At 39.8% G+C, this 13,146-nt stretch overlaps 1 protein-coding gene across 2 annotated transcripts in view; it reads right to left on the bottom strand.

Annotated features, from left to right (window-relative positions):
• LOC136884978 (receptor-type guanylate cyclase Gyc76C) overlaps positions 1-13,146 on the bottom strand; it is a 589,503-nt gene that overhangs the window by 14,722 nt on the left and 561,635 nt on the right. For both annotated transcript variants that reach the window (XM_067157344.2, XM_067157343.2), the window contains exons 15-17: positions 8,450-8,651; positions 7,465-7,605; positions 6,537-6,660 (exon numbers count right to left, since the gene is read on the bottom strand). In XM_067157344.2, coding sequence (XP_067013445.2) covers positions 6,537-6,660; positions 7,465-7,605; positions 8,450-8,651 — 467 coding nt within the window. The remainder of the gene's footprint in view (positions 1-6,536; positions 6,661-7,464; positions 7,606-8,449; positions 8,652-13,146) is intronic.

A 13,146-nucleotide genomic window follows, 5' to 3' on the forward strand; every position in this document is an offset into this window, starting at 1 on the left:
TGTAAAGAATTTAATGTTGCTGACGTTATATCGGTTTTTATATTCAAGAAAATTGTTAATGAGCCCCCCCTCTTGAAAAGATCCTGCGGGCGCCCATGTGTATGACATCCAACAGATAAACAATGATCGACAAAGTATTTACTCCAGCTGTCACAAAGAATTCATTGAAACACAACAATAAAATACATTATTTGAGAAGTCTTTCTCGTGAGCACAAGATTTTCTTCTGAAAACGTCAGTAAAGTTCTCTGCAAAACGTAAAGAAATTCAGTTCATTTTCTAATGCAACAAGAGCCCAAAAGCTTATTATCATGTGTACAACATGCCTTTTTGTACTTATAATAATAATAATAATAATAATAATAATAATAATAATAATAATAATAATAATAATAATAATGGAAGAAACTGGAAGAAAAGGAAAGAACTAAGGAGGAAGAAGTGAAATTGTAATGTGGTCCTTAGAAGGCCGGAACGCAATAATAATAATAATAATAATAATAATAATAATAATAATAATAACAACAATAATATTATTTGCTTTAAGTCCCACTAACTACTTTTACGGTTTTCACAAACGCCGAGGTGCCAGAATTTAGTTCTGCACAAGTTCTGCGAGTAAATGTACCGACACAGGGCTGACGGATTCGAGCACCTTCAAATACCACCGGACTGAGTTGGGGTCAGAAGGCCAGCGCCTCAACCGTCTGAGCCACTCATACATTATATACCTTCTGATCTTTCTTAATAAGCAGTACACTGTTTCTGTTTTTAAAGTTACTTTACACAATCTGACAAGCTTTGAGCACTCCATGTACAAATAGCCCACACGAACATATTGTCACTTCCTTTGACGTGTGGCACTTAGAAACATTTCCCGCAGTTAACAAAGAACTCTCCTTCCCAGTATTTCATGGCCAGGCACAAGTCAATATGGTTAGTCAGATTGAATCCTGTTGGTCGACAAAATGTTGGCTGGCAGGGCAGGACAGGGGGTAATATACAATTTCTAATCACTAGATTACGTGCCCAAAGTCTGGATTTGCGTTCATTTGAAGTGAGGGTATACGACTTTATTGATGGTGAATTGCCCATCAGATGGGGAGGTAAAGCTTTGAGTGGACATCTCGGTGTTATTTGACAAGAGTAATCTACCTGCCGATACCAGGATTCACCCTCTCCCTACCTCATTATCATAACCCCACATCCAGTCGCGCAAGCCAAATAGAAAGACCTGCACCAGGAGAGCAGAATATGTTCGGTGACACCCCTGGTACTAAAAGCCATATGATAAGTAAGTACCTGCGAAACAACATTGTTTTACGTTTTAAAAAAATACTTAGTTGTGACCAACATTGTTTTATGGTCTGTTGCAATTGTGCTAAATTTGTTGCAGAGCTGTTGCCTAATTACTGGCTCAGCGCACGGATTGAACTGTCTGTTCTTGTACATCATCAGGGAAAGACTTTCTTCCAGTGTTCTGTTGTTCAATCTTGATGACTAAGTGATCACAAGAGGCATTCTTCTGAAAGTTTGCAGACTTTTCTTCAACCTGATGGAAGATCACTACGGACTTTAGTCACACTAAGATTCACTTTCCTGTTGCCAATTCACAAGCCAAGTCCACAGCAGAGAGCCTGGGGTTTAAGCTGCTGTTTTATAAGGAAAAAAGTAGGTTGTCGTCAGTTGACGCAATGTATTTCTCCAAATCCCAGACAACAGAATCTCATGTGAAAAATCAAGGGTAGTCTTGCATTCGCAACCTAACAGTAATGAACACCTCCAGCAGCCATCACGGTAACTAGGCTGCATCTCTTCACCCTCTGCGTGTGCATAAAACTCACCTTCGAAAACCGCGTCTTTCTTAGGCCTATAGGTTACATCGCTAGCTGTGGTAACCGGTTGTACAGTGCCTCTGCGTAAAGTCACTGGTTCTCGGCAAATGGTGAAGAGAGAATGACATTCTACTTGGTGGGAGACAGGCTCGCAGCTTGGGCGACCAACAATACCCTGAACAGACTGTCCCTGTATTAGCTTCTACAAAAACGTTTCTCAAATCTGCAAAATGGCATAAAAACATGCAAGCTTTCAAATTCTTAGAAAGGCCATGGCTACTCAATGGCAGAGTTATAACGCATCTACTGTACCTGACACTCACTAAAATTAACAGTTTTAAAGAAAGCATGAATATTTCTGATGGATCGTCGTATTGTAAAGACACTTGGAACAGGTATTGCCGGAAAATTTTCAATGGGTGCTCGTCGATATTATAATGCCAATATTAAGTTAATGGTTATTAAACACGCAGAAATGAAGAACAATTGTGCAGCCGCAAGAAAATATGGCATAACATAACGAATGCCAATGTTCCACGTTGGCGTGAAAAAGATATTCTAAAAAATGCGTACTGTACAAGAAAGGCATTCGTATAATTTCACAAAGCACTTCATAAGCCTGATTTAATTGTTTTGAAGGAAATAGTGGGGGTCGTATTGCATTTGGAGAAATATGGTATTTTCTTTTTTTTTTTTTTTTTTTTTTGCTAGGGGCTTTGCGTCGCACCGACACAGATAGGTCTTATGGCGACGATGGGACAGGAAAGGGTTAGGAGTGGGAAGGAAGCGGCCGTGGCCTTAATGAAGGTACAGCCCCAGCATTTGCCTGGTGTGAAAATGGGAAACCATGGAAAACCATCTTCAGGGCTGCCGATAGTGGGATTCGAACCTACTATCTCCCGGATGCAAGCTCACAGCCGCGCGCCTCTACGCGCACAGCCAACTCGCCCGGTACGGTATTTTCTTTCTTTCCTTCCTGCCAGTTTCCTTTTAAATTGAGCAAGTCTGTTTGTGCCACTGAGTAATTCGATTTACAGTGTTTACACCAACACAAAGTTTCTTTGTGTCAGAATATTCTCTGTTGTAAAAAGATAACAGGAATCTCACAAGGATACATCATCATCATCATCATCATCATCAGTTTTCCACTCCAGTTGCCCGGGTGTGGTTTACGAGCACTTTCCACTTCTGTCTGTCCATGTACCACTCTTCTCTCAAGACAACATCCCAGCTGACTCCTCTCGTTCCTATGTCCTCTTTCACTTGGTCCAGCCATCTCTTCCTAGCTCTTCCTACCGGTCGTTTTCCGGCCACGACTGTGTATAGCCATTGTTTTGCTGTCCTTCTATCGTCCATTCGTTTGACATGGCCAAACCATTTCAAACGGGCCCTTGTCACTTTTTCATTCAGGGATGAGTACACACCAGCTTCCTCCCTTATTCTTTCATTCCTTACCCTGTCCCTTTTTGTCTTCTGTACCATAATTCGTAGGAACTTCATTTCTGCGGCTTGTAGTTTGCTATCCACTTGTTGGGTTGTTGTGCAGGTTTCTAGGCCATATGTTATTATGGGGGTGAAGTATGATTGGAATAGAATCTGCTTTGATCTTAAGGGAACTTGTTCGTTCCAGAGGAGGTTCCGAACTTGATGGTAAAACTGAGCTGATTTTTGAATGCGGTTGTTAATCTCATGCTGTATTCTGTTATCACTTGAAATGATGCACCCAAGATATTTATATTGGTCTACTGTTTCCAGCTGTGTACCTTCCAGCTTTATTTTTTGTTTCTTCTTCTGCCTGTTGACAGACATAGTAACAGTTTTTGATTTATTTATTGTTAATCCATGTGCTTTCAAATGTTCATTCCAGGTGTTCAACCTCTCTTGGACTTCCTTCTCTGTATTTCCCCAAATTACTACATCATCTGCAAATGCAAATGCATTGATGTCCATATTGTTCTTCTGCTTAACTTCTTTCATGACTTCATCCATGACAGTGATAAAAAGTAAGGGTGAAAGGGTACTGCCTTGTTGCACTCCTTTAGTGGTTTGGAACCAGTCAGAATTACCATTTCCTATCTGTACGCAACTGCAGCAGTCTTCGTAAAGCATTTTAACTTTCTGGATAAGCCCTTTGGGTAGATTTTTCTTTCTTAAGCATTCCCATATAGTCTTCCTTGGAACACTATCAAATGCTTTTTCGAGATCCAAAAACACTACTGTTAAGTCTTTGCCCTTCTCCCAATACCTTTCTAACAGTATTCTAAGTGCAAATATGAGATCGGTAGTTGATCGGTGTTCTCTGAATCCATATTGTTCTTCCTGTAGTTGTGGTTCTATTATTTTCCTTAGCCTTTTTTCAAGTATTTTCTCAAATATTTTCAAACCATGAGACAATAAAGTGATACCTCTATAATTGCCACATTTCTTCCAGCTTCCTGTTTTGAAGAGAGGTATTATTATTACCTTTTTCCAATCATCTGGGACTTTCTAACCCTTCCATATTGCATTAATTACTCTATGAAGCCACTGTATTCCTATTGCACCAGTTGCTTTGATCATATCTGCACTAACTTTATCAAATCCTGTTGATCTTTCTTTGGGCATACTATTAAGGGCCGTCTCTACTTCCTTCCATGTTGGCGGGCTCTCTTGGTCAGGCTCATCATTGCAGCTTAAACTGACCTGTGTGGTTACATCATTGGAGTCTTCCCCAGTACTGTTGTATAAATTATCAAAATAGGATTTCATGATCTTCCTTATTTCTGTCTCTTCCCTAACTATGTTACCATCTGGTTCCTCTATTATATTTCGTATTGTTCGGTAAAGTAGTTTAGAATTAGCTTTGCTGTCTTGCTCTAGTTTATCTGTGAAATCAGTCCAAGCTTTCTGTTTTTCTTCGGCCACAATTTTCTTTACTCGTAGCTTCTGATCTCTGTATTTCTGCTACTGTTCGTTTACTTTAAATTCATGCCTTTGACTTCCTTTTTGCATTTCTTTGTCTCTGGCTTTCCTGGTTTCATTTTTCACTTTCACAGCAATCTTCACCCACCAAGGAGTTTCTTTTGCCTTCATTTTGCTATTAGTTTTACCACAAACTTCTACTGCAGCTCCGACAATGCTTTCTTTGAATCTAGTCCACTCGATTGTTGCCTTCTTGTAATAAATCTGATGGTAATTTATTGGTCACTTTCTTTGTGTATTCAACTTGTTTCTCTGCCTTCTTTAGCTCCCATGTCTTGATTTTTGGTTTCCTGTATTTCTGAGGTCTATAAATTTCAATGTGCTTTATTGTTGCGAGGAGAAGTCTGTGGTCACTGCCCAGGCTTTCACTTGGTATAACTCTGACATCACATATGGTCTTTCCTGCTTCATTGTCTGATATCAAATAATCTATCAGAGTTTTAGTATCTCCATTCCAACTGCATCTTGTTAGTTTATGACTTAGCTGCTTCTGAAACCAACTGTTGTTTATTCTCAAGCCATTCCTTACACACAGATCTAGAAGACTTTCTCCTTCTGGGTTCCTGTCTCCATAACCATGTGGCTCTAGTACATTTTCATATCCAAGACTGTCTGATCCAACTTGAGCATTTAGATCTCCCATTACTATGATATTTTCCTCTCTCTCTATAGCTTCTTCTAAATCGGTTCGGAATTGTTCTTTTTCCTCTTCGTTACAGCCAGTCTGTGGGGCATACACCTGGACTACTGTCAGCACACTCTTGTTAAGAGAGATGTTCAACTTAATAATTCTTTCATTAACATATATTACCTCACTGATGACATCAATGTCCTCTCTTAATATAAAACCTACACCATTTTTGGCTTCTGTTTTATTTCCATTCCAATGTAGTTTGTATCCTTTTCTTAGCTTTCTTGTTCCTCTTCCCTTCCACTTTGCCTCACTCAGGCCAAGAATACAGAGGTTCCTCCTTTCCATCTTGTCTATCAGCTCCTCGCTTCTGCCAGTTAGGGTCAGGATATTTAATGTTCCAATTCTGTGTTTAGGACTCTTTCTTTTGGGCTTCTTCTCAGAACATCGTACTTGAACATCAGCCTTACGGTCATCATACTTTGCAGATGTTTGAGAAGATGTGTCTATCCGGTATTTTTGCGTTCCGAGGCTCATTTTGTAGTTGAAAGCAATCGATATAACCCTTCAGTTGACTTGCTAAGCCTAACACTGCTGGGGATTTTCTGTCAGGGCTATTCTCCCTTAGCCTTTGGCAGTTCCCTACCTCACTGCAAGGCAGCAGCTGATGAATTTATGTGCCATTTCCTACACAAGGGTCTCATCAAACCTTCTAGGGGAAAACTCCTCCACCCGTAGCTGTTGGTCTTCCCCTAGTTTGTCGGGTTTGGTGTCGGCCGCCCAACCCTCGGCCAGACAGTCGTAGATAGTACCGTCTACTGTCGCATACGGTAGCAGGATCACTCCTGACCTGACATCCCCAAATGTACATCGCAAGCCAAAAATGCACTTTCTAACTAAAGCAATTGTCTCGGAGAGCAGTTATCATTCAATCAAAAAACAAACAGAACAATGCATAGAAAGCATAGAATCTAAGAAAAATCAATGTGTAGCACCCTCTTGTCGACTCTTGAGAAAATTATAAAAAAAAGAAACCTTGTTCCAATTAATTATTTTGGGACTGTAAGAGGGGCTGATAATACCACTAGTTGACTTGACTTGAAACTGACCTGCAGAGGCGTACTTTCTGCAGACATGGCCGTGAAACCAACGATATCGCTGAAGTAGATGGTGACAGAGTCGAAGGACTCGGGTTCCACACCAAAGCCTAACGTCAGTCTCTGGGCAACCGACCTGCAAGATATATCATACAACTAGTTAGCTTAAGGGGGGATGTATATTAATACATACATTCAATCAATTTTCAATAACTTGCAAACTAATGAACATACAGCCATGAAATTTTGTAGCACTGTACAACACACCGCATAGAATATGCTCTATATCTTTTATTTCTGTAAAGTAGAGTGCAATAGATCCACCTTAACATTATGTATATCTTTGTTTACCTGATGATGACGTCTGAGATGTTGAAACTGGTACCAAATAAAGTTGTAATTTTAAATTAGTAGCATAATTTGTATTGAAAATGTGGATCTATTGCACTCTACTTTATTGTTTGTTAATCTCTATTCAACACAGACCAAAGATGAAGTTCTTAACATTAAATTTTATTTCCGTCACTATAAAATATTTTGTGCTAGCAATTTTTTAAAAACTTGGTAGCCTGGAGAGGCTTGAGGAACACCATCTAAAATACTATGATGAAACCTTTTGAAATATTGCACAGAGCTCTTACACCTGTAATAAATACTATGGAACAGACTGTTCTCAGCTTACCTAGGAAAATAAGTTTTTAAATTTACATTTCAAAAAATTGTAAATTTTCTCTCGTAATATCGTCCATGAAACAACTCGTAAATAACTTACAGAATATGTTTTTCTCTGGGAAGTTTTATCTTAATGTCCTACCAAGTTTCACGACTGTAACTCTTATAGTGTCAGAGAAAGTGTACCCTACAGATTAGAATATTTCATGAGTAGTAAAATTAAAAGTACATTAAGGAGTGAAGTACTGAGCACCAAGGTAATACGTACTGAGGAAGCATTCTGTTCAAAAGGTCTTCCGTCTTGCGCTTCTCATCAGCCAACTGACGCGTCCTCTCTGCGACTAGAATTTCCAAGTTGTCTGCATGCTTTTCCATGATTTCCATCATTTGGTCCATGATGTTCTTATGCCTGAAGGAGAGAAAGGTACTTCAGTCATCTGAGTAACGTAATCTCTTAAACATGCCACAGAAGAAATCAAATACACAGGTAATACTAAAAACAACGATGGAATAAGGAAACCTTAGTTTGGATTTAAAAAAAAAAGTAACTCTATATTATTGTAATAGTATGCCATCCCCATAAGAGGGTATTTCTGATTTTTAAAGGAACATAATTATAATTGAAAGTTTTTAAGAATGTAAAGTATAAAACAAATTAATATGCTATTTCCAAAATATACATGAGAGACAGGAAACTAGGAAAGGGTATAGGAACACACATAAATAATGAGGAAAGTGGCAAGGCAATGCTAACTGGGAACGAAGGATTCACCTTGTATACACACAAAAACTGGCTATAAAAATAAAATAAGTATTGGAAGGTGAGAAAAATCTTAGTTAATTAACAGACTGTAAAGCCAATATGGTATAACGGTATTTATATGTTGTCAGAAGTCACGTGCCGTTAAGTACCTTGGAGTTCAGCTGGATTGTTTGCTTACATTTAAGGTGACATGGAAAGTGGTGAGTATCTAGCTTGCAAGTTCGGATTAAAGCCACCATTGTCCATTGAATTGAAAAGACAGAGCAGTGACTCATGACATCTGGCTGTGAGGAATTCTCTGTAAGTTTAAAGTCATCTTGAAAGGCCTGCACCAGGTCTCTCTGTTAACAGTGACCGAGGGAATGTGGAAGATGCCTGACCTTCAAAGGATGACTGCATCGGTAAAAAACATGGAAGGTACACAAAAGGGATAACAATGTCGCCCATTGAAGTATGAGTTACTGAGAAACAAAATGAGATAGATAGAGACCTGCCATCTTCCTCCTTCATCTTGCGGAGGATTCTCCAGATGGTCATGAAGTCGGGCCGCAAGTCGGGGTTCTCTTGCCAGCAGTCTCTGATGCAGTCCTTGATATAGTCCTCACACGGCGTGTCTGCATGGTCGAGCAGATCCAGGTCAGGACGGAACGGCTTATAGTCCAGCGGGTTGTGCTTCACTTTGTCGATGATCTCTGTAACAGTCACAAGCTGTCATATTACCCTTGATTTTGTAGAGTATAACAACCAGTTTTTATCAGAACAAGTCTTTTCCATCTTGAAAATACTTAATTCTGCTCCACAATATTTTCATGCTAGGAAACCATCCACTAGAACAGGGGTTCCCGACCTGGGGGCGTGGGGCTTTATCAGGGGGGGCGTGAAGTGATTTCCGAATTAACTTCTTAACTCGATTATTACAATTTTGTGTAATAAACATTTTTAGAATCTCTCCAAGTGATTGTCATGCCAAGTCAGTCGTTCAAAAGCACTGTTAATTGCCAATCGTTGGCACAAACCTCTGCGGATCCGCGAAGTTGGAGGTGAAATAAGGAATTTGCTGTGTTGTGAGGAGCAAAATGAAGCCTGAGAGCAGGTTCAGGAACAAGACCACTCAACGCACGTTTAATTACACACACTGTGGACCTACTTGTGTGAAAGTAAACTATGACCATACGGGACATGTTTCAACTCATCAACGATTGTGTAGGGGTAGGAACACAGCATTCAAGGCCGAGCTACCCCACAAAACGAGTCTATATGTCGCAGAGTGAGAGGGAAGGAGGAACTTCCACTTCATTTGTTGCTTCTGAAACTCTGATATTCTTTGTTCTTCAGAGTTAATGTCGACTCCTGACTGGAGTAACTTATTGCCAGTTAAGATCTTTGGTGAGAAAATGTCACTGTTTCATTCATTGCTGTGGTTAAACATTAATTAGTTGTAGCCCAAAATACCAGTAGGCCTACATAGAATTTCACTCTAGCCGTGAACGCCTAACATGTTATATTAAATAAATTTATTATAACTTAGCCTGCTATTATTGCCTTATCTCCTGTTGTTCTCGCTAATAGACCAATTTGATATAATACCAACATTTATACGAGTACAATGCTTATAAAGTTAAAGGTTTCCACCTATTCAATACATTAATACAAATTGGTCAACGCATCAAATCCGTCTGATAGATCAGGCGTGTATAGATTTCACTGCAATGATTGCTCCAGTATTTACATCGGACAGACCGGGAGACCATTCAATATTAGATATAACGAACATATCAATGCCATAAGATATAAGAAATTTTCAGCAATAGGCCAGCATGTACAGGAATATAAACATAATTTTCATGGTATTAACAACGCTGTAGACATCATTGAAACAATGAACAAAGGCCTACTATTAGACCTAACGGAGCAATGTTACATTACATTAGATCAATATTACAATCCCAATTACAATCTAAATGATCTTTCGGAAAAACCCATAATTTTATTTGACATGCTTATTTCAGTAATAAATAATCTAAAAATTCCTAAAAATCAACCAGTACATAAAACATTACGCAGTGCGCTGGCTTATTATCCCCAGCAAAGCCCACGCCCCCCTGACATGCAGTTACACGCTACCGCAACCTCTCCTTCCCCTACATAATATGCCCCGCCTCACAGCTCACGCCTGCTGGCTGCTGCTTGACACATCGTACTCAGTTCCTCATTCATACTACTCGCATTCACATCGAGCTAGAGGTGAGTTTCATATATTGTTATTTTCTTTCTAAACTACCGTGTTTGACTCTCGGTAACTTAATATTTAAATTCGCAATTCCTTTTTTAGGTCCGTGCTGGTTCGAGATCAGGTTTAATCTGCTATGGGAAAATGTAGATGGATGTATGTAATGATGGTGCACCAGCTATGACTGGGTCACGTTCTGGGTTCCTCAAATTGGCCAAAGATAAAAAACCAAACATCATGGGAACCCACTTTATAATTCAGAGGCAGGCTTTGGCAGCCAAAACCTTGCCCCAATATTATAATAACACTCTAAGAGTCGCTATAAGATTTATGAACTCTGAGAAGACAAGTTCTTTACAGACAAGATTGTTATCGAGTTGATAGCTGCAGTCACTTAAGTGCGGCAAGTATCCAGTAATCGGGAGATAGTGGGTTCGAGCCCCACTGTCGGCAGCCCTGAAGATGGTTTTACGTGGTTTCCCATTTTCACACCAGGCAAATGCCGGGGCTGTACCTTAATTAAGGCCACGGCCACTTCCTTCCACTTCCTAGGCCTTTCCTATCCCATCATCGCCATAAGACATATCTGTGCCGGTGCGACGTAAAGCAAGTAGCAAAAAAAAAAAGAAAATGACAAGATTGTTTGAAGCCCTTTGTGTTGACCTTCAAGGCGATCACAAAACTCTCTTTTCCACACAGAGGTTCACTGGCTATCAAAAGGGAATATGTTGTCTCGGCTGTTTGAATTAAAGTCTGAAGCTGAAATTTTTCTTCTTGGTGAAGGTAAAAACGATCTGTATGAAGTGTTCACTGATGCCAATTTTATCGTCTCATTGGGATATCTTTGCGATTTTTTTTGAAGCTTTGAACAGTTTGAACTTAAGGCTCCAAGGCAAAAGCTCCAATATTATGCTTGCTTATGATGCCATCAGAGCTTTCCTGGAAAAAGTACAGTTATGCAAACGCCGGCTTCAGTTGAACAACTTCTCATCCTTTCATCACCTTATTGAAATTTTGCCAGAAAATGAACGTGTTCGTAATAAACTTAAGGTGCAAATTCAGTCACATTTGAATTCCCTGGCACAAGAATTCAATTTCTACTTTCCTGTCAACCCTCTCACTGACATTTGTTGACTAATATAAGGATTTATTGTAAAAGTGTGTTCCTTGTATTGTGATAAAAATTAAGTTAGTATGCCACAGATCTAAAGCGCGTACTTCATATTATTTTTCATAAATAATTGAATAATGGAATAATTCATTATGCAGTGTCATTAGGTTAGGTCTATATCCTCCACGTCAGTTTACCAGAGATTTTATAGAATCGATGGTTGGGGGGGGGGGATGAGGACGTGACAAATAGAGTGCATAAGAGCTCTCACTTTTCCCAGCAAGTACGAACCCTCCTATGGGACCCCAAAGTACCAATAAAATCAAAGCTGGTGATATTCAATCAATACTATTACAAATAAAACTATCTGTTTCATTATTGTAATTTATTTCAGGACCTAATAAACGCATGCACGCACACACATACATTTAAACACATTTAAACACAAGCAATTCTAACCAGTTATGAATGGCCACACTAATTCGTCTATTTACAAATCTCTCTTCTGTATACAAAGTAGGAGGTCTAGCCCGCTCCTCTACCTGCGGACGCTTAAGCCTCACTTTCACTTTCCCAAGTCCAGTCAATGAACTCACAGCTGCGTGTAGACAGCTGGATTTGAACACAGTGCCACTGACTATACTATACACAACTACTCCAATGATAGTCCGGCACTTCACACGAAGTGAACAACAATCAGCAACAGCTCAACAGCAGGACGATACTTACGACAGCGACTATTAACACACGTCCCATTTTCCTCACACTCACGATAACTGCTTCAATCGCTGATTCACGGCAGTACACAGTCGCCTCCAGTTACACACTCACTGGTCTCTCTGACACCACAACAACAGTTCCGCGTTCAGACCTCGGTGAGACACTGGCGGCAGCCAACACTTCTGTCGCCCTCAGCCCAGCCGCCGAACACCAACTCACCGACTCCACCTCGGAGCCCAACACTTGACTGACTCCCCGGGGCTAGTCACCCTTTTTATAGCTTGCACAATTTGATCCAGAAATTTCATGATGTCACTGGAGGCAGAACATTCCTGTTGAATCTCAAAGAAACTCACAGGTAAGCCGGCCGCCGAGAACAATACATGGAAACACCGGCCCCACCCCACAGGCCAGCTGGTCGTCTGAGTCACCAGCCCCTTCCTAGAAAAACCGAAAGGAGCTACCACGGGGCTGGCACGTAACAATACTTTATACCAATCTTAACGTATGGTATTGAAACCTGCACCGTCAAGGTTCCAGGCATCTGAGATGAAGTTCCTGAGGTCCACAAACTGGACAAGTTAAGGAATGATGTGGTTAAAAAGGAGCTGGGATTGAGACATCATTGTTAGATCGGGTCAGCAAGTCCAGATTGACTAAGGTTATGTTAAATGGAGATTCCCACCTTCCAATACTTGTCAGTTTTTTATAGCTAGTTTATATATTTACATGACATAATCCAGCTTAAACTCTGAGTACAATATAAATAGAACATGTTTCATTCCAATCATAGAACATTTTCAGCTAAAAGATTTACATAAATTGACATAGACAACAAAACACTTGTGATGATTATGATAATGATGATAAAATAAAAGGTTCATTCATGTTCGGATAAAAATTTCCAACGAATCAATGTCCAGGTCAAAGAGTAAAATTGATATAAGGGATCTTCTTTTTAACGCTGGAGAAGTATATGGTTGTTGGATCTTGAAGATATACTTGGAAATACTAAAGATTTTTTTAAAATATGATAATCGGGGGAACTCTTGAAAGTTGAATTTACAGTCTGATCACTCTGCTAGTTCCACTGTACATGGCATTTCCCCTACTCCCCTTTCCCCTC

The sequence above is a fragment of the Anabrus simplex genome, chromosome 13 (genome assembly GCF_040414725.1).
Source record: "Anabrus simplex isolate iqAnaSimp1 chromosome 13, ASM4041472v1, whole genome shotgun sequence".
In the NCBI taxonomy this organism is placed as follows: Eukaryota; Metazoa; Arthropoda; class Insecta; order Orthoptera; family Tettigoniidae; genus Anabrus; species Anabrus simplex.